We start from the raw sequence: 22163 nt of genomic DNA on the forward strand, positions 1-22163 counted from the left end.
GGCTGTACATGCTACGGGGTGGTGCCAGCGAGGCCAGAAATCATTACGAGGAACTCCTTCATACAATTCTAGGGTCCTGTACTCAAGGCTAGTACTGTGGAGCCATGAATGGTAACTGACAAATTCCTTTCAATGATTATGAACTTTGTAAATTTCTAACATTTGCTTTGCACATGCATCTTTATAGGGAAAGAGTCCACAGATTCTCAAAGGGTTTTTCCCCAAAAGGAGTTAGCAACCATTAACACATCAGAGGAGTCCTAGTGTAATGTTGTAATATAAGCATTGGACTACTAACCACAAAGCTGGAAGTTAAAATCCACCAGCCACAGGTAGAAACCGACTCAGTGGCACTTAACACTACCACCACATGAGAGAACACCAGACAATGGTATAAGCTGTGGAGTAAAAAACTCCCAGGGTTCAAATGTTGACTCTCTCCCTTAAAGCTGTGTGGCCTTGAACAAGTTACTTGACCCATCTGTGCCTAGGATATCTCATCTGTCAATGGGTAATTATTGCCTTGAAGGGTTACTATGAAGATTAGGTGAGCTAATCCTCAGTGTTCTTAGGACTACGCCTGGCACGTAGAAACGCTATATGAGGGTAAGCTCAAATCACCCGATTCAACATCCTCATTTTACTGATGAGAGGTGCCGGTAATTACTCAAATAACGAGTCTTCCGGGAGGTTTCCAGGGGGGAAAAAGTCATGGGCTTTGAGCCGCCAGCCAAGCAGTGTTTGCCTTACATGTTAATCCCGGGCATGGCGGGGCCGAGGGAGTTGGGTGGTGGTCTCATGCCGCTGCCGTAATTCTGCAACGATAACCAAGGGTCAGTCTATGAGAAGGAGAAGGGAAACCGGAGAGAGAAGGAGGGAGGAAAAACAGACAGAATATAAGTGAGAGGGTTAGTCTGTGAAAAGGAACTGATGAGAAATAATACATTCTTTAAAAAAAAGGTTGGGGGAGGGTGGGGGCTGAGTGATGGGGACAATGACAAGCCAGCACAGAGGAACAGTCACAGCTTTAAATCTATTTTCAGGAGCTTCAGATGATTTAAAAAACAAAAACAAAAACAAAAAACACATGGATGTCAAGCAAGTCGCTCACACCTCTGGGCTCTGAAGATGCTGTTCCCCATAGGTCTCAGGCAGGTACAAAGAACTGGCTTAGTAATGGGACTCATCTGGCAAACATAAATGCTTTAGAAATTGTGAGGGAGAGCTGGGGGCTAGGAGAGTGGCGTGGGACAGGTGGAAGGGGAGGCGTGCTCCCAGTCCGTTGTGTCTCAGGCCTGGTTACCCCTCTCTCCCCATTCCCCCTTGGTCAAGCCACCTGGCCTAGGTCAGGCATCGGCACAATGCGAGGGGAAGAGGAGGAATCTCCCCTTTCTACAACTCACGGGCCTCATCGTTCCATTTGAGAAGAGTCTACACAGAACTCACAAGTTCCTGGGAATCTGACATCCATGAGGCAGAGTGGGGCAGGTCCCAGAGTGTATGGACCAGGTATTCCTGGAATTTCACCTGGGGCATCTACCACAACTGATTCTAGGCTGCTTCACCTTTCCTCTGCACATATTATTTTGTTGCAGGAATAAATGCTCCCACAATGCTTGGCAATCCCCTTCTACATAGTCCTCATCTCTTAGTTATGATTATGGCCACATAACCATCTCTCCCACTGGAGTCTACTTGGCAAAAAAAAAAAAAAAAAAAAAATTGTGGTAAAATGTAAGTAACAAAAATATCCACATTAGCCTACTTTCAAGCGTACATAATTCAATGACCTTAACTATAGTCACAATGTAGTACAACCAAACTTTTTCATCGCCCCACACAGAAACTGTTACTGCTACAAACTCTCCATTCCTACCTCCCCTACCCGATTAACTCTAACCTGTTTTCTAGGAATTTGCCTGTTCCAGACATGTCATATAGGTGGAACATTTGTCCTTTTGTATCTGGACTTTGTTCACTTAGCACAGTCTACGAGGTGGCGTGTGTCAGAGCTTCATTTCGCTTGATGGCCAACATTTCACTGTATGGATAAGCTATACTTTATCCATTCATCTGGTGATGGACACTCGGGTTGTATCCACCTTCTGGCTATTATGAGGAATGCTATGATGAACACTGGTGTACAAGTGTGTGAGTGTCATGGGTAGTGGGGGCGTCACTTCATGTGTCAGACCGGGTGTCCCATCTGTCTAAGGTGAACCAATCAATGAAAGGGTGGAGAAGTGAACGCATAGAAAAGAAAACTAGTCTGTCTGCTGCTTAAGCTCTGCCCTTGTAGAATTGAAAGGAGGTGGGTTGGTGGGGTTTTAATGGCAAAGGCACAGTTAGCATTAGCTGTCCTTTACTTAGTAAGCACCTAACACGTTTTATATCAGCACCTGGTTTTGGTCCTTGTAACATCTCTATGAGGCTGGTACACTCCCATGTTATAGGGGACTGAGGGCCAGTGGGGGTGGAGGGGTTGCCTACAGTAATGCAGATGGCAAATGGCCCTACTGGGGTTTGAACCTGGATCTGCGTGATTCCCGGGTCTACACTCGCAGCCACAGGTCTGGTGAGAGGTGACATCATGCTTGTGACAGGTTCTTTAGCCAGGTGTTCTCTGCCTCAAGGACACTTCCTTTGCTTATTCACCCAAAGGGGCTTGGAAATGGAAAAACGCCCAGATGGTTGGCATAGAGTAAGGCTTGGAGTCAGGAGGAGCGGGGGCGGATGGGTGGGAAGGCTGGGGAGAAACGGCTGCTCTCCAACTTCCAGGTTAGGTAGTCAGTGCTTGCCAGGATCCACATTGCCGCTGCCTGATTAGGACTGAGCCCTGGGGCTGGATACAGCTAGGAGATGTGGGCCTGTCTTCTAGCAAACAGAGCAACTGGACCATGTGCAGGGGCTAGGCCCACTTTACAGCTAATGCTATGGGGAGTGATGAGAAGAACCTGAAATATTTTAAAGGCCAAAACCTGGGAGGGCAAGTCCTGGCTTGGCCAGTTGCTGATGACTTTGGACAAGTGACATAGACAGCAAACCATGCTCTTTTTCTGTGCCAGCCTGTGTTACAGGTTTATGTGCACCTTCTCATTTAATTGTCAAGAGAATACATTACATCTCAAACTTAAAGATTAACTGAGGCACCGAAGTTATGGGACAGTCAATTGGAACTGATTCTATGGCAGTGGGTTTGGGGTTTATATTTGGTGGGTGGGGTGGGAGTTGGTAAGGATCAAATGAAATGATGGCTTGAAAGTGCTTTGTAAGCTCTAAGGGGTGTGTACAGACTTGGAATGACAGTTTCAGAACAAACCCCAAAGTCCTAAATTCTGTGTTGTGGATCACTGAAGCTCAAGTCTTTGGGGACCCTTGTGAGGTCCCACGTGCAGCTATTAAATCCCTTCTCCAATCTTCACCTACAGATATCATTAGGAATGTCTCCAGACAGAGTGAGACCCTGCTCCCACCCAGAGGAAGGGACTGCACTGAGGTGGGGCGTGGGGAGGATAAGAGGGCCACCGGAGACACACTCCTGAAAGACACCTCACTCCCCAAGGGTGGTGTCAGGCACCATCCTGCTTCCTGATCCTGCCCAGCCTTTAGGAGCCACCTCACTGAGTCTCTGCATTCCACAGTTGACATCTGGAGACCCCAAAGACACATGTGAAGTTGGGTAGATGTCAGGCTGAAATAAGGTCTTGGGTGCAGCTTCTCCTGCGTAGGACCAGCTAGACAGAGGGGAGTCCTCAGCACAGCCACAACCAGCCAGACTCACAGGGGTCTTCCTTGGGCACCCCAGATCCTGGGCAGAGAGGTCTGAGCCTCACATTCCACAAAGGATCTCCTTTGCTTGGGAGGCACCATGAGTAAGTCCCTAACTAGTCTTAGTTTCTACTCTGTGAGGAGCCAGGCTCTTTGAGGGGTCCCAGGGGCATAGGGACAGAGCAATCTGGGGCTGGGGTGGGGGCTGCTGTTGCTTCCTGTGGCTACTGTCTCCCTCTAACCCTCCCTCCAATCACTTGGGACCACCCCACGAGATCTCTAAGGGGCTGCCTGGGAAAGCTCCTCAAAGGGTACCACCCCTTCCTCATCACACCCTAAGTATTCTGGGGCAGGATTTCCAGTCCTTCCATCTTTCTGTGATCTCTGCTTAGAGGCATTGAGCTGGGACTGGTCTCAGGTCAGCAGGGTTTCTCCTGGGAGACACAGGATCAACCCAAGGGATCCCGGGCCAGTCTTCCTGGGAAATTTTCTCAAAGCAGACAAGCCTCGGAGGTGATTTGAGCCCCACCCAAATACTAGCACCACTGCTGGCTCATCTTCTCTCTACTCCACAGAGCTGGCCAGGACCCCTGTGCTTTCAGCTGCATTCTAACTGCATTTGCTTTTGAAAACTTGGCAAAGGTTACCGTCTGACACTAACATCCACACAACGTTTTAAAAATGAGAACACAATTAAGAGAAAAATATCACCTTTCGGGGTGGCGGGGGTAGATACTGGCTGCCTCACAAAATCAGAGCGAAAGCTGTCTGAGGTGTGAGGGCAAAGGGCAAAGGAACGCCTGGCCTGCTGGTGCCTCTGTGATGTTTCGGATGAAATGTACCATGGGCTTTCGGGCTCAAAAACCTGCAATGTCACTCAGCCCAGCTTTGAATTCTACAAAGGAGCTGGAGACGACCACACTGCACCTTTCTTTGTTCCCAAAGTTCTGAAGCGGCCACTGGTTGAAAACAATCAAACCCCACAGTGGGAATAGCATGCTGGAAGGTTTTCCCCTGCTATCGGGCCCCAGCGTGACACTGTACATACAGTGATGCTTACTAAGGGCTCCATGCAGAGCCCAGGTCCTGCGGGAAGGGAATGGGACGTGGGATCATGGAGCACACACACCCTACTTGTGTGATACTAAGGTTGTGATCTCCCAGCTGCCTTGTCCCCCAGCCTGGGAGATCATCAGCAGGCTGCACCCCTGGTCCAAGCTGGCTGCGCTGGTGTCAGAACTACCCTCTCCAGCATCAACCTCAGAGCTCCTTCCCCCACTGGACACTGGGAGGGCCAGGCTGGGCCCTCAGAAGTCTGGCAAGTCAGGGGATCCAGCCCTCTCCCACCTGAAGCCATGGTCCACCCTGGAGTCCCAAACTTTTAGGCCCTCTGTGCCCACTATGGCCTGATGCCCTGGTTGATCCCAGACCCTGAAACCCCTCCAACACACCACCCTTAGCCAGGTCTGATCCTACGTAAATGCCAGGCCCTTCTGTACCTTATCCAGAGTGGTCACAAGGGCAAAGCATGTTGGGGTCACACTATTATAAAATACTGTAAAATGAAACATGACAAAATGCAGCACTGTTTGGAAGGTACATTAGAGCCTGTATTTGTGCATTGTAAGCCACTGTCTTTTCTGGGTGTAACTGCCACAGTAGGAAGTGGGGGCGGGAACCTAAGGTTGGGGATACAAGCAGGGCAGGCGGTGGGAGGGTCAGCTGAACTCTCCCTCTAGAGTATTTCTTGGGCCTGAAGGGAACCTCACAACCTGAAAACAGCTCTAGGAGACCCATTTAAAGCAAAATCCCAAGCTCTGGGACCCACACCTCTTGAATATGCACTGACAGAATGTGCCGGACTTCTGGTCAGGAACACTAATACAATGAGATGCCCACTAAGCCAGGAAGAAGTGCTAGACTTTTGGAACATTCTGCCCGTGGCCAGTGTGATAACATCCACTTCTAGCTTCTAGAACTTCAATATAACTATGGGTTAAACAAACCGTAGTTAAATGGTCTTTGCCAGGAAAAAACCACCAAAACAAAGGAAAGAAACCAAAAGTATTCACCAAACCCAAGCCAATAAGAGTCCTAAATGTTGGTATTAAGTTGGCAAGTCGGAAAACATAATTGTGTATTGAAGTAAAAGTTGGAATTAAGTGTTCCTGCCTCAGCCCCCACCTTCTTGTACTTCAGCTCCCCCCATGACATTCTGAAATCCAAGGCCATTGTTTTCTACACCAAGGAATACCAAGAACTGTATGTGTACCACGTAGTTGAGGCCAAAAGGATTCAAGAGCTATTTCTGACTCAGATCCGGCCCTACTGATGGGGTCACTGGTCGGGAGCCCTGCATAGGTCAGCTCAAGCTGGCTGCATGGCAGGAAAGACCACTCTGAACAGCTTAAAAGTGGCTGGTGGAAACAATGGGCTTTGGGGGATTTGAGGAAAGAGAAAAACAAGAAAACCAGGGCTACAATTGGTGTGCGCTTACTTCCTTTTAGGATTATGGGGCCAGCGGATGACAAGGACCTCCCTAAAATCTTTCAACACCACAGATGTTCAAACCACCACTGTGTAGAAAGCCGAGGGTTGGGTTTGCAGTAAATAGAATTCTGGAATGAAGTGGAGGATTGTGGGTCTGTGGGGCAGCCACCCTCTCCCTGCAAAAGGGAGGCACGTGTGTGGGGAGGGGTTCAGGGGTACTACTCAACCCCCAGGGGAAGTAGAAACCTGTGCAGGTGGCCCAGAGAATCCTAAATATCTACAAGCAGAGGTGGGAGAGACAAGCACAGACTTCCATCCAGGGCAGATAAGAAGGGAAAGGACACCATAAAACAAAACTCTTCTACCCTTCACCATACAGATCCCACAGAGTTTAGCTTCTTTCAGATTCCAGAGAATTCCCAGGGAGGGACGAACGCAGCAAGCCCTCTGCCACAGCTACTGTGGGAAAGGAGCTCCATTCAAATAGTCTGAGGGTGGCAGCCAACAGTGAGAATGTTTAAGAGCAGGAATGGCCTGTCTGACCCCTGTCCGGTGGTCCTTCCTTAGGGGTATGGGGCTGGGTCATGAGGAGCAACTACTTCATTATATCATTGTTGTTGTTGTCATCATGTGCTGTGGAGTCAGTTCTGACTCATAGCCACCTTGGATAGGGTTTCCGAAGCTGTAAACCTTACGGGAGCAGAAAGCCTCATCTTTCTCCCATGGAATAGCTGGTAATTTCAAACTGCTGACTGTGAGATTAGCAGCCCGATTCGTAACCACTACACTACCAGAGCTCCTTCCAAGAGGTACTATATAAGGTGCTTGAAATATTTTTTTCCAGGTGTTCAAACTGTCCTTTTTGGCAATGGAGCCCTGTGGTCAAAAGAAATCTTAGCTCAGTACATAATACTGGCAGAGACTCTGGGCTGAGGTGGGTGCTGGGGAACCTGGCCAGAGCCCACAGAGGTCAAAGGGTCTGTCCAAGGGCACACAAATGGTGAGGTGAAGGCAGAGCCAGGAGCGCCACTCCTTCACTCTGCCTCTGGTCCTCTCAGAATGGAAGTCTTGGGATGTCCACCGCTAGGACATCAGTCCCCTTGCCTTTTAAATTCCTCACATCATGCATGAGAGCCCCTTTCAGGGGCTGTGAACTACAAGACTCCCTTGAAGGCCCCTTTCCCATACTCTCTTGGGGGCCTCTCCACTCTGAGGGGATGTTCCTGGCTGTGGGGCCAGCCCAGCCATGGGCAGAGAGAAAGGGCTTGGAGGACATGTCCTCTCCTTTCACCCCTGTGAGGTAAGACACCGTGAACAGACTGTGAAGAGAGGTGAAAAGGCGGGTGCACAAAGGTGGACAGTCAGACAGAAAGACAGAAAGGTGGTTACCTGTGGGCCAGGGCCCATGGGCCCCATTCCTCGAGGAGGGTTCATTCTCTGCATTGATCCTCCCATGTTGGGGTGCCCTGCATGAGAGAGCAGGTGAGTCATGGAGGGCAGGAAGCAGAGGCAGACAGTGGATTCCACAGAGCACCCGGGGCAGCCCCACCCTCTGTACCTTGTTGTCGTGTGGGATCCATGGAATTGGGCAGCAATGGCTGTGTCCCGGGGACTCCTCCTGGAGGCTGAAAGAGACACGGGAGGAGCTGAGCTGCTACTCCCCGGAACTAGGGGATGGGAGGAGATGGACAGAGGGCAGGTGACAGTCGGCATCCACTTGCCCCAGCTCCTCAATGGACCATTTGGTCATTCATGGTCTCCCTAAGACTAGTTATGTGGCCTTCTGACCAGAGCAGGGTGCCCCCCAGGGTGTGGTAGGCAGCCTGGGCCGCATGAGCTATAACTACAGGGGGGTAGGTCAGGTCAGTGCTTCGTGGGAAAGGAACCATCGCTCTGCCCTGTCCATATTTGTGGGCTGGGTACCTGCCACAAACCCCTGAGAGGTAGAAGAACACTTCCTCATCAACATCCCACCTCTAGTCTCTGTAGTTCAAATCAAACTCATCTTCCTCTGTCTCATGTTGATGCTGTGCATCTATCTCCAACTCTAAACCACAGGGCCCAAGACCCCCTAGCTGAAACCAAGGGAGGCCATTTTTAAAGGGGAACATGGGATGAAGAGATCATTCAGAGGCGAGAAGCGTTACCCAAGCGTCCTCTATTCCCTACTGGCAGAACCACTCAGGTCTCCTAATTTCCTGTCTTCTTCCAACACATGAAATGACGCCTTCCAACCCAAGGGGATGGGGGGAGTGAGATGGTGAACAAGACCCGCTCTCTCCAACACAAGAGGCCCAGGGCAGGTACTGGTGCGATTATTATTAAGCTTGCTTCTGGGGCCCCCATCCCTCAGAACTACACATAAGCCCTTGCCTTTGAGAGAAAAAGCCTTTGAAGAGAGCTAGCTCTCTGTTCCGACCTGGAAGCGCTAGTGCTTCTTGAGGACTGAGTGGGTAGGAATGCCCCCAGTGCCCTGACTGAACTGTTGCTCTGCTTGGGCTCAGGGGTGAATTCCACACAGGTCCCGGAAGGAGGTAGGGACAAGGACACTGTGCCATGGTTTTTTCAGAGGTAAGAATGGAATGGGAAGGGGATAAATCAGGGAAAGTTGAATGAGGGCCTGGGGAGGACCCAAATGTCACCTAGTGGCATATGGCACTTGCTGTGTTCGCCTGCCTGGGGAGACTTGAGTCGCTTTAAACCCTGGACTTACTCTAACCTCTCAGTCTCCCCCAGCCCTGCTTCCTTGCTCAAAGTTCCCACCCTTTGACTCACTGGAGGATTTGTCCACCTGGGGACTTGTGGTTTTCAGTTTTCATAACAGGACTGTGAGAGGAGAGGGAGGCCTGCCTCTGATATGGTCTGGTTTGGGGGATCCCAGGATATTGAGGTAGGTGGATGGGGATCTTCTGGGTCATTGGGACCCTCTGCTTCGTATAGTAACCAGCAGTCCCATCCAATCATGGAAGACAAGCATGGGGGCTTGGACAAGTATTCCTCCTTCAGGTAGGCCAATGCTGACCACCAGTTCCTGCCAGAGCTCTTCTTGGAACTCCCTAACCCTGCTATGTCAGGACTCCAGGACAAAGCTGGGCCATCTAGGAGCTCTGACATGAGGGGGTTCTCTCCCTTCTCTCCTCACTGGTGATCCTGAGATGGAGAAAGACCCAGGAGATGGGGTCCTTCTACTGACAGAGCTTAAGGAAAGTAACAGCTTGTGTGTGGGACTGCAAGCAGGTGCTCTGGACCAGCTCTCCCCTTCCCTCCTCCTGCACCATGGGGTAAGGCACAGTACATGTTTCTGCCCAGGAAATACATCCCACTGGCCCACCTAAGCCAGTCAGTTGGGTTGGGTGCAGATTCCATGGGGACATGGGTGGGAGTGCTGTCTGATAATCCCCCTCCTCATCTAAATCCAGCTGAAGCCACCTCACCACACTCATTTGAAACTCTCTCTACATACCCAGGGAGGTGGGGAGAGGCTGGCTCTATGAGACCAGTGGCCTCTTGGTCTAACCACTCCACAAGTGAATTTATAGAGTACCATATGAGCTTGAATAAGTCTCTGTCTCTGCTTCCTCCACCTGAACCAAGGCAGGTGACACACAGGTTCAACTGCTCAACTGACAGTTCTAGCCAATACCTTTCCAAGAAGTCCCCAGGTGTAATAACTGCACACAGGGCACGGTCTTCTTGGGAAAACAAACATTTCTTGAGTTCACAGGTTTTCCAATTGGAGAGAGGTTGGGAGGTTGGAAACATTGGTTTGCAATGCATGGAGCAGATGATGGATTTATTCTCCATTTGCTTGGACACTTGCTCTTGCTTAATTGCTATAGAGAAACCTACCCATTTCCTCTCTGTGTTGCTTAATTGCCAGAGCAAGGGTCACAAGGATGGTACTAAGGAAGCTTCTAGACTCCCCCTGGGGTTGAGGCCAAGGGGAATTCATGGGTAGGCAGAAGGGAAGCTGTTGTAGAGGACATGTGTGCAATGGCAAAGGCTTACTTAGTGACTACCTAAAAAACAAAACACAGGGCAGCAAGTTTATAACTATCTATTGCAGCTAAGCATTGGGCTGCTAACTGAAAGGTCAGCTGTTCAAAACCCACCAGCAACTCTAAAGGAAAAAAAGATGTAACTATTTGCTCCCACAAAGATTCACAACTTTGGAAATCCTAAGGAGCTGTTGTACTGTGTACCCTAAAGGTCACTAGGAGCCAGAACCGACCTGATGGTGGTGGTATTGCAGCTAGCAGAATGGGGTACACTGGAGTGCAAACATCCTTGGATTGGGAGCTGAAGGAAGCCAGAGCATGGGAAGCTCACTCTGGCCTTCAGTTTCCTCATCTGTGATATATCTTAAGGTCCCTTTTGGCTCAAAAGCAGCTTCTAATTCTTCTATGTAAACCTGTCTCCATCATGTCAGAGAATATAGCAAACAAAGGACTTTAGGAAAAAACAGAAAGTGGGAAACCCGATAGGCAAGACCTGGGTCATTTAACTTTAAAATCAGAGGCCTCTGGTCCAAAGAAGAGGCATCTCTCGCCAAAGGTCCTGAAAACAGGTCACTCAGTAGCTTTCTGCAGGGCTTAGGACCAGAAGGAAACAGACTCATATAACACTGATCCAGCCGCCAACTAAAATCCCAGGTCCAAGGGCACCTAGGGGTGGTTGGGCTGGTGCTACTGTCAAGATTTTTTGAAGAGCCTTTGCAGTCACTGAAAAAAAATATTTTGGCATACACCCCCCCCCCCCCCGCCCAAAATAAATAAATAAATAATGGGGGAGGGGCTCATGAAAAGAGATTTCCCCGATATTTCTTTATAATCTCTTTTAAGCATGTTATCTTTTAGATGGGATGAACTAGGGCTGGCAGCACAAGGGACAATTTCTCCAGACCACCCTAATGGGCTAGTGTAAGGACATGACCCCAGGCTGCAAAGCCCTCCCCGTAAACAGACCACTTTTCCAATTATGTGAACAAATCCCTTCTTGTTTTGAATTGGGTCTGGAAAGCCATAAGATGTTGCTGAAAAACTCACAAATGTCCTGCCCCGCTGCACCCAGGGCTCCTGATCTAAGCATTCCTATGGGCCATTTCTACCCCTAATAGCAGGATTACATTTACCAGCCCTGGTAATTCTCAAAAGCTTCCAGGAAAAAAAAAAAAAAAAAAAAAACACATTGTCAATTAACTTCATTAAGGAGGAAGACCCTCTTCCAAGAAGGGGTTGGGAAGGAGGGGCAGGGGTATTACTACCTTCTCTAGAATAGTGGAAACCTTGCATTCCCCACCCCTATTACTCCCCACTGGGGTTCAGCACTGGCTGCCAAAAGCCCACCAGGGAAGAGGTAGGTGAAACACTGTGTGCACACACGTGCTGGCTGTGCATTCTTTCTTGGGATCCCCTTGTAAATAGCCTCCTCATCTTTGCCCCGCCCCATCCAGCTCGCTAATCCTTTTTCCAAATTCTGATCCGGAAGTCTAACTTTGGACTTTGGGGCCAAGGGCAGCCAAGTAAAGGGAGAGAGAACATGAAAAGGTACAGTACCTGGTTTCCCATTCTGATCGGGGGCCTGGGGCCGCCTGCATATCGCGGTGACATAAAAGGCTGCAATGACAGGGAATCAGTTCAATGATAGCCTGCACCATCGCACAGTAACAAATACACAAATGCTCTCCACTCCACAAAGTCCAGTTTTGTTACGACTAATGCTCTTTTAAACTCTTTTTCTCCAGGCGGCCTCTCCCCTCTGGGCCAAGCTTCCTTCAGGCAGAGGGAACAACAGATCCACGGCACACTGCCCATGTCCCGGTTCTGCATAGTTCACAGACAGCTACTGTGGGCGGAGGGGCAGTGTTGGGAACTTTGTAGAAGACGCCAAAGAACAGGTAAATCAATGCAGGGCAAAGGGAGGCAACCTCTGCTCTTGGCGAGGGTAAATAAAAGAATACAAATAAGGGTTTGTAAATAAAATCCCCAGGATCTGCAGACAAAGCTGGACGCAAGCATACACTCACACACACAAAATCCAACGACAAAGAGGGATGGGGCAGGGAGCGAGGGTCCAGGAACACAACGTGAACAGGGTAGGGGGCTTTCCTAACTGAATGCAGGGAAATGGGCAAGAAAGCTTTCTTAGCAGGAAGGGTGCACAAAGAAAAGCTAAGGAGGCAGCTTTGGTTACAAACGAATGGTTAACCAAACTCAAAAACCAAACCAAAAGTGGGAGAGGCAAAAACAAAATCGCAAAGGCGGCTGACAAGGTCGCAGAAACAGTTGGTCTTTTCTTTTGGTGTCATATCCAAGCTGGGTGTGGTGGCCAAGGAACGAAGACTTTTTTTTTTTTTTTTCCTTAAATAAAAATTTGTTGAAAGAAAAAGAAAAAAGCAGATTCTTTTTTCTTTTTTTTCACTTAGCTTGTCAATAAAGACTTGAAGGCTATGGCTAGAGCACATTTTGATTTTTGTTTTTTCCTCTGCTGGCTCTCTCCTTCCTCCGCGCCCCGCGTCCCCTGGCCAGCTGGTAGGCGGGCGGGCCACAGTGTGTTTACCTGACTGTGGGGTCCCATCATGCTGCTAGGATTGTGAGGTGGAGGCTGTGCGTGCGGCGAGGGCTGTGACCCCGGAGGACCCTGTGAGGCCAGACAGTAGAGGCAGGTTATAGATCACAGCACATGGAGAAGCGCAGGAGAAGCTTAAAAGAACACAAATTAAACCAAAACGAAGGGTGGGCGGCGGGCGTGCGAGGGGGTGGGCTCTGGTTGGCAGGGAAAGTGGTGAAGCTGCTGTTTGGATCACCGGATCAAATGGTGTAGAATGAGGAGCAGGAGGGGAAAGAAGCGCTGACCAGTACATTCACAGGGGATTGGAAAGAATGAAAAACTAAAACCAAGCAACTTTGTCAAACCACACAGGAAGTAAGGGCTCAGACGGGGTCTACCACGTGAACAGAGTTTGCCATGTTTAAATACGTTAGTTGAGATAGGCTCAGAGAGTACAGGTGATGTCCACTCTGACAAGTCCTCAAGGTGAGGACATAAAGTCACATTCACAGAGGATGTGGGAAGGCAATGCTCCTGCCTCCAGAGAGTTCACAGTCCAAAGGGACAGAGACACGGTTGCAGATAACACCAGGCAGGATTCATCCAGGTGAGGGAGAGGCCCAAAGCAATGAGTGTACAGAGGAGAGTCGGGAGCTAAGACAGGCCTCCCCGCAGGCACTGATGGATGAACAAGACCAGGAACAGAGGAGCGAGATGGCACCAGAGATTGAACAAATAATGGTGAGAGAGGAACAGTTACCAAATGCCTACCAGTGCCAGGGGCTTCATGGTCCATTAATTTACCCACACTTCAAAACAGTCCTGTGAGGTAGGGTTTCTGTGGCACTTGTAGGTAACTCTAGGACAAGCACTGGACCGTAAGATCAGTTTCAACAGCAAGGTTGGAGGTTCAAACTCACCAGTCACTTCTCAGAAACCCTATACAGGGTCAGAATGAGTTAGAACCAACTTGACAACACTTAACAACAGGATCAGCAATGGACTGGGAACGACAAAGTTGGCAGTTCAAACTTACCAGTTGCTCCTCGAAACCCTATATAGGGTCGTTACAAGTTGGAACCCACTCAACGACACTTAGCAACAACAAACTTTAATAGATGAGAAAACTGAGTCTCAAGGGATAAAGCAACTTGGCCATGACCACACAACTGGTATGGGGCAGAGTCAGAACAAGAAGCCCTATGGTCCCAAGGCCCAACCCCACCTCTGCAGTCCAAGGCTCTAGAATAGGCAGGGGTGTGGGCAGAAGTTCAGGGAACAGGGGTGGGGTGGAAGCCTGTGTCTGTTGGGTGGGTAGATAGAAGAACTGGGTTTCCCACCCAACCTCCAAAGCCCCGGGTTACGCTGACCTCTACTACCCTCCAGAAGAGACAGGCACTTAAACCACTGAGTTGGTCAAACTGTGGGTTGCAACCCATTAGTGGGTCGTGAAAATCAATTTAGTGGGCTGCAACCATCATTTAAAAAAAAACCAAAACGGAATAAAAAATAGGACAGAAAAATACCAGAGCCTTGGGTGTTTTAGGCAGATATTTTTCATTAACCTTTGTCCCATCTGTAAATATATAAACCCATGTGTGCATTCTGGGATGCCATGTCAAATGCACTTCCTACTGTGGGTTTCAGTCAGTGTGAAGGGTCCCAGTGTGCCCGCGCCTCCCTGCCTAGCCCTTGGCATCGTGGGGCTGGACACTTGGGGACACTGGTGATGGTTGCCGTGCCCATGATTGTGCTGTTGTCCTTGGGCGTTTCTTCTAAGAAAAACTCAAAACATGTGTTGGGGATATTGTTGTTCTGTTGTTAAGTACCGTGGAGTCGGTTCCGACTCACAATGACCCTGTACGGAGTTTCCAAGGCTGTAAATCTTTACGGGAGCAGAAAGCCTCATCTTTCTCCCATGGAAGAGCTGGTAGTTTCGAACTGCTGAACCTGAGATTAGCAGCCGGATTCGTAACCACTACGCTACCAGAGCTCCTTTGCGTTGAGGATGGGTATGGTTAAACAGATAAAAAAGAGACTGCGCTCTCCAGGAGAGAATCTTTGAGAGACCCAGGTAGGGTTTCTTCCTCAGTCTTGGTTGAAGCCAGGGAACCAGCTTCCTGCTGTGGTTGGAGAGGAGGTGGTGGGCTATGGGATGGAAGGATATTAGAGGTGTGCAGAGAAAGATGGTGGGGCCTGGACAGGGTCCTGAATGGGGTGCTGAAGATGGGCTCGTGAGTTTCTTTGCCCAGCGAGAGAAGCTGCTCACTTCCGGAAGGCCCTGCGGAGCAGATGTTCCCCTACCTGCCACGCTACTAATTTCAACAAGTGTGTGTCTTTCTAGCGGCTGCCAGCAACGGCATGGTTTGTTACCATGAGCAATTTTCTTAATTAACAGACATTAATTAGCCATTTAGCAATTTTGCAAGCATTTGTTTAGCGGCTTTCCTAAACATGAATACCACTGTGATAATGGCACTGATTAGAGGGTCCCCTAATTAACAGTACAGGGAAGGAAAATTGAAATCACATAAATTAAAAAGGGAGGGGAAGTTAATGAAGGCGGGACATATTTGCACCTGCAAGTCTTTTGTACCACGAAACTTGGGTGTAATATAAACAAAATAAGATAATTTGAAGCCAACCCTTCAAAAGGGGGAAATAAAAAGACTGGCAGAGAAGGGCTCAGGGGTGAGGTCCAGTTGCCAAGAGGGGGCAATGGGCCTTTGGTGGGCTCCATGGCTCCTCAGTTCTTGGCAAGAAGAAAAGTTCTTCCTCCTGAGAAATGCAACCTTTCCTGGCAGCTCTGAGCGCTTCCTCGGGGTGAGCAGCAAGACTTTGGGCAAGTCACTCACACCTCTGTACCCCCTTGTGAGGGGAGGCTAGTAGCAAGTTGATTAATTGATCGAATCGATTTCATATCAGAGAAAACATTAAGTAAAGCACCCAGCGGTGTCTGACACATGGCGGACCCTCAATCAGCAGTCCTTACAAAAGGCCAATATTCCATGGACATCCTGCCCTAGCACCGATAGGAGCTCTGAGAACTAGAAAGCTTTTCTCACAAGGAGTTGAAAACCTACTATTTCTCCAATGGGCTGCCCCTATCCACCCAAGCTCTGTCCTTAGCATCTCTGCCACCTCCATTCAGCTCCACAGAGAGCCCCAGGTGGAGTGACATGGCAGAGACACTGACACAGGGCTGGACTGTGTTCTCTGTGCCTAGGCTGGGTCTCTCACAGCGTGTGAAACACCAGAGGGGACCCCACCCAGTGTAGCACATTCTCAGCAGAGCCTGGTATGTGGGAAAATCACTTGCATCTGCAAAGATGACAGATGGGCATCCCACCTCCACAAAGCAGCACAGACCCCGCTGCCCTGTGCTTTGTTAGGACACCAAACAGTGACCTTCTTGCCACAGCTTACATTCTTAACGCAGGTCTGAAGAAAATGAACTTCGTGGCTTTTCAACTCCTTAATACTTGGGCAAAAAACGACATAGGAGACAGACCAAAATAAAAGGCTCTTGTTTGGGGGTTTTACCTTTGTTGGGATGCAGGCATCTCTTCTCCAAGCTACCACCTTCCCTTTCCCCCCAAACTCCGAACAGATCTGGCAGGCAGGCGGAGAGGACTGGGGCAGGAGGCAAGTGAATGAGGGGCACGCAAAGCTGAAAATCTCACCAGTTTCCCATTTAAGACAACTCCCTGGTTGGGGGGACCTTCCTGGTTTCCACTGGCTGAAATCTTTTTATTGTTGTTGTTAAGTGACATTGAGTAGATTCCGACCCATAGTGACCCTGTATAGGGTTTCTAAGGAGCAGCTGGTGTTTGAACCACCGACCTTGCAGTTCAAATGACTTTACAATCTGGCAAATTAGCCCACAGCGCCACACCAGCGTGCATCTAAAAGCCTATGTAGCCAAGGGAACCTCTGTGCTCAGCCCATCACCCTGAAACCCCTGCCCCAAAGTACCTCATAGGCTTCTGTCCCAGGTGCTACCTAATCCAGCATCCTCACATGCCACAGAGGAAGTACACAGATAATGGGCTACACCAGGAAGCTTAGAGAGCGCTAGCTGCACCTGCCCCGAGGCCAACTGCTTACCAGGTACCTCTGACAGATCCTGCCATCCTTCCTTCCAACACTTTTCATTTACAGAGTGAAAAGAGAGGCCCAGGACAGGGTGACTTGTCCAAGGCCATAAAGTTGACGGTTGAACTTCATCTCCTAATTACAGCTTAGGGTTCTCGTCATGAACACCATGTATATCCCCGGCCATGTCTACTGTTGTTTAAGAAAATGGAGTTTGTTAAGAAGTGAGTTTGAATCCTGCCTCCATTTCTCATTGATGAAATGGGGACAATTACAGTTAAAACATGAAAGAAGCTACACATACCACACACTTGGCATGGTCTTTATCTTTACTTAACAAATGCACACACTGACTCCTTGATATCCTTGTAGTAAGTTCCACTGTATGTGCAGGAATGGAGGCTCAGAAAGGTGAAGCCACTGGTCCAAGTGTACAGTTATAAGTGGTGGAGCCAGGATTCAAAGTCAAGTCTGATTCTAGAGTACAAAAGGCTTGGCTACTTTTCTACAAGCTAGCAGGTAACACCTCCATGGCTTAGACGGTGAGGTGTAAGCAGGAATGAATGCTAGAGGCTGAAGGACTTGTGGGTATATCCCATTCACCCAAAAGTGTTCTTAGGCTGGCCTCTCGTGGGTCCAGCTGGCACCATGCTGGGGCATGGAGGTGGAGCACCAATTTCCTGACTTGGGGAGAATGATAAGGGCACAGTGACAAGCCAGGTTCTAGTGTCAGCTTAAAATGATATGGGCTGCAAGAAAAGCTGGTGCCTACTTTGCTTATACTTCCCTAGACAGGTAAACTGAGGCCCAATGTGGTCATAAGACGTAGGGTAGGTCTGACTGTTCAGAACTCTTCCCATGGCACTACACTTTACAGGGCCACAGGGAGGAAACTTTGAGTATAATTTGGGCCTCAGGGGACAGGGGATAGAACCTAGCACAGGGACAGCCCTGCTTAGGGGCAGGAGTCACTGAAGAAAAAAAAAAAAAAAGACACAGGAAATGCAGCCACTTCCTGTCCAGGCCTTCACTCTGCACCCAGGACATGTTAATGGACACACCATTCCGACTCAGCCCTTCCCAAGCTCTCCGACTGGAGATACATAACTCCCACACTTCCTTTTTATTCTTTTTCCTGTAATTTCACTATTGGGTAGTATTACATCTAGCAGCTTCTGAGAGCCACTTAGGTGGGCCCTGGAGGCTTTGCTAAGGGTGTGACTGAAGCATTTCTCTAAAACTCTGAAGTCTGGACACTGGCAGTTTAGTGAAAAAGCCTTTACTGGCACCAGTGTGATAGGGGAATAGAACGAAAACGCTCTCCCGGCCCAACAGATTGGAGGTCTCTAAGGAAAATTATTTCAGAAGGTCAGCAGGGTCCACCATTTTGGGTGATGTGCTCATAATTCACCTGAAGCCATCCCCTGCGAGGCAGTCTTCAGAGTTACACAGTCCCAGGTACGAATCCCAGTTCCTCCAGTACAAGCTGAGAGACCATTGTCCTAACTGGTTTCCTCATGACAGGGATCATTCCATAAACATTGACAACAAAGGTCCCCGATATTCCAAGACCCCTCTAACCTCACATTCCAACAGCCATTCACTCCCCATTTCCCAGGGAAGAGGGAACTTGACTTTCTGTCTGGCTCTTGCTCTGTCTGTTGGGAAGCCTTCCTCAGCCTGCTGAAACTATGTTTCCTTCCTTCAGGGTACCTTTGTCTCTAACCAGTCAAGAGCTGAGTGTAGAGTGCTCCTCTTCTGACATTCTTAGTGGTGGGTCCTTGTGTGGGGTTCTCTCCCAATAGATGCTGGGCTCTTCTAGGGGAGTACTACTGCCTGTCTACCAGGCAGGCCCCGGATAGAGGAGTGACTACACACCGCATTCCACAGTCATACTGAATGAGCCCCTGGGTGGGGACATCCAACATCTCTGAGTTCAAGAAACCAGACAGAAAAGTTAACACCAACAGGATAACCAAGCTGGTCCTCTTGGAGATATGGGAGGTCAACTCTTCAAAACTAACCACCAGATAAAACTTTATCTGCACTTTTTTTCAAATGTAAAAAAGGTGAATAAAAGCTATGTGTTAAGTTTTAATATTCCAAGAAACACTCTGCCACTTCCCCAAGCATACACTCCCTCCCCCCGACACTCCAAAAAACTGCCTTCCCTGTCTGGACCCTCACAGAGAAACCGAGCAGAGTTCATCCCAGGTTCTGCAGATTTAGAGAAGCATCCAGGGGAGAGTGTGAAGGTGGACAGGCTGTGGCCATTGGCCAGAGCATTGGTCTTGAAAGCCCCGGACTACTAGGGTTGGAATTCTGGCTTCATGACCCTGCCTCAGACTGCTCATCTGCAAAGTGGGTCGAGCAGTTCAGGTTATACTCACGGGGCTGCATAAACTCAGTCCTTTTTAAAATGCCAAGTGTTATCCCAGCAGAAGGCAGTACCTTTACCAGCAGTAAGCTGAGTGTCCTCCAACACCCTGCTTTCTTCTTCTCAAAAGGCCTTTGGGGGAACGGAGCTGAGCTTTAGGTTACTGAGAGATAAAACACTTCACACAGCACTGTCCCTCTGACACTGGGAGCTACTGGCCCTGGTGCAGTGAGGCTGAGTGGGTTTTATCGACCAGCAGTTGGGGGACAGGAGGAATCGCACTACTGGTGGCCTGTGTAATACGCCTGTTGGGCGTGTCGCCTTAATTGAGTGAATATAAAATTACATTAATTATACACATGGCAAAAGGCAGGCGACAGACAATCCAATTTGCTCCTTGGACACAAATGCGGATGGAAAATACTGTTAGCCTGTTCTGGGGAGAAGGCCAAGGTGTGCCTGGGAGACACAGCCACTAGTACCAGTCAATGCTAATGCTGGCTGCCTCCACCCTGCCTCCCTGCAGGAGGAGCTGCTGACCACCCAGGGGCCGAGGGAACCAGGAGGAGTCACTTTAAAGTACAGCTCATCGGAGGAAAAGTTACTTCCTCTTTCAACCCGTGGGAATGAACTCAGCAGTGGCTTGGAGAGATGCCTTCCTATCTTGCTTCAATCTGTCCCCTTAGGGAAAGAAGCAGCGTGTGTATAGGCCAGAGTTAGAGCTGGGCATCCCAGGTCAGAGGAATAGGGGAGCCATCAACCTGTACACCCAGCATGGGGCCTGGAATATATATGGATAGGAGGTCTTCAGTGGCTGAGCTGGGCTGGACTGTACCAAACAAGTGCAGTCTTCAGTGACGTGGTAGTTGGGGCTGTACTTTGTGCATAGTACCCTCCGCCCCCAGGCCTGGACACTGTCCCCAGAGGGCTCCCAGTGACTTGGGGGACCCTGGCTGTCTAGCAGAGGAACCCACAATTGTGACCTCCATGGCTCTCAGGTGAAGAGTGCTGTGGCCTGCCAGGGCACACATGGCATGTGAGTCACCAGGTAGACGGAGCCGGAATGTACGCCAGGTATTTTAGGGTCACTCTGCATAAACAACTACTAGGGTATTTAAGCTACCCATGCCCACTCTGGGCATCGATGGGTAGAAGGCTCAATACTTTCCACCTGAGCAAAGGCCCCCAGAGCCAGGGAGAGCCCTGGGCAGACTGGAGGGCACAGGTCAGCACAGTTGTGCACCTGGCTTCCAAGGATGGCCCCATCCAGTGTCTGCCAGGACATCCACAGGAAGTGCTCAGAGAAATGTCTATGAACTTGGTTCCAGGTACACATTCCCTGAAGAGGTGCAGAACCAGCAGACAACAGTTTCAAAACATATATCCAAGTTCTAATGCAGTTCCTCTGCACACTGCTCCCTGCCTCCTCCCTACTTCAGCTGTGACCATGTCATACACAGATGGAAAGACTGAGCCTCGGGATGCATGCTCACCTGTCCCAGTCTAACCTGCCTCCAAGGTACAGGCTTGTTCTCCTGCATCTCTAGACTGGAGACTAGGGTCAGCTGTAGCCCAAGGGCCTCCTTCAAGAGGATGGCCACCAAGTTGAGCTAGAGCAGGAAATGGCAGACCAACTCCAGCCAGACACTCTGTTTTTGTAAATAAAGTTTTATTGGAACACAGCCACACTCCACTGTTTGCACACTGCCCACCACAGCTGCTTTCATTTTACAACGGCAGTCGAGTAGTTGCAACAGAAACCATATGGTCCACAAAGTCAAAAATATTTACTCTCTGGCCTTTTACAGGAAGTGTGCTGATTCCTCACTCAGTTGGGTGATGGACTAAAATGGGGAGAAAACTGAGGTCTTTTTTCATTTTCAATAAAAAAAGAAACAGTCCTATAGCTATAATCTGAATTTAACCTCACACTTGTTCTATAAAATAGAAACAGTAAAAATTAAGCCCATTTTACAAATGAAAACACTGAAGTCCAGGGACACTACGGTTTATCCAGTTGAGAGCAACTACAACAAATGTCAGACCTGGGATCAGCAGAGTTGAATTTTAGGTCTCTCCCCAAAACGTGCATCATGTTAGGACCGTCACCAGCCACTGAGCTCCGTTTTTCTTGGCCACTGGTCTTGAACAAAATGATATTCCATCATCACAGAAAACAAAAACCAGGAGTCACGTCCAGCTGGCCAGCCCCAAAGTGCATCCTTACTGGCAATCTCACCATTTCCATTCTTGCCACAACAAGGGGGAACGAATTCTGCCCTCGCCTGCCAGCACAAACACAGTTTGGGGTGGGGGGTGGGGGGGTGGCTTGACTCCCAGCCATGAGCTCTTAAAGCAGGTTCAAACTGTTCAACCCTTTCCGGTGGGGTCATCTCAGCCAGGAAGGGGTGTGACCTGGAATGGCTGCGGTTGGGATGGAGGCAGGGGCTGAGATGGGTGGTTTTATCGCCAGCTGTTAAACCCTCTGGGGCCTCCCTTTCCAAGATTCTGTGTGTGGACATGTCTTCACACAACAGGGCACAGGAGAAGACTATGCACTAGAATGACTGGACAGAACTCTGCTCTATCCGGCAACGTGTTCAACCACTGAATACCAACCCCCCAGATCAAGCATGTACTCTGCACAATATTGACACTTAAGCAGGACCTTGAGGATGACTAGGTATCTCTGCCATACAAAAACAGGAAAGGGACTCTGGACAGAATAGCATCTATGCAACAGAGACGCAGGAGTGGGCCTAAAGATAAAGACCCAAGAAGGTGGCCATGGGCTGGAACACCAGGCTGGGGGAGGGGGCACTGGCTTGTGGGAACTTGCCCACTAGACATTCCTCTCCTTCAAAGGAATTTCTTTGTCCTCATT

At 49.4% G+C, this 22163-nt stretch overlaps 1 protein-coding gene across 7 annotated transcripts in view; it reads right to left on the reverse strand.

The window, feature by feature from the left end:
- SSBP3 (single stranded DNA binding protein 3) overlaps window positions 1-22163 on the reverse strand; it is a 184569-nt gene that overhangs the window by 15298 nt on the left and 147108 nt on the right. For 2 of the 7 annotated variants that reach the window (XM_006839806.1, XM_006839803.1), the window contains 4 exons: window positions 11814-11873; window positions 7817-7883; window positions 7648-7724; window positions 751-815 (listed from right to left, as the gene is read on the reverse strand). In XM_006839806.1, coding sequence (XP_006839869.1) covers window positions 751-815; window positions 7648-7724; window positions 7817-7883; window positions 11814-11873 — 269 coding nt within the window. Of the gene's footprint in view, window positions 1-750; window positions 840-7647; window positions 7725-7816; window positions 7884-11813; window positions 11874-12816; window positions 12898-22163 lie in introns of all 7 variants that reach the window. The other 5 variants (XM_006839805.1, XM_006839802.1, XM_006839800.1 and 2 more) reach the window with 4 other exon arrangements.

This window comes from Chrysochloris asiatica, unplaced genomic scaffold (genome assembly GCF_000296735.1).
Source record: "Chrysochloris asiatica unplaced genomic scaffold, ChrAsi1.0 scaffold00026, whole genome shotgun sequence".
NCBI lineage: Eukaryota > Metazoa > Chordata > Mammalia > Afrosoricida > Chrysochloridae > Chrysochloris > Chrysochloris asiatica.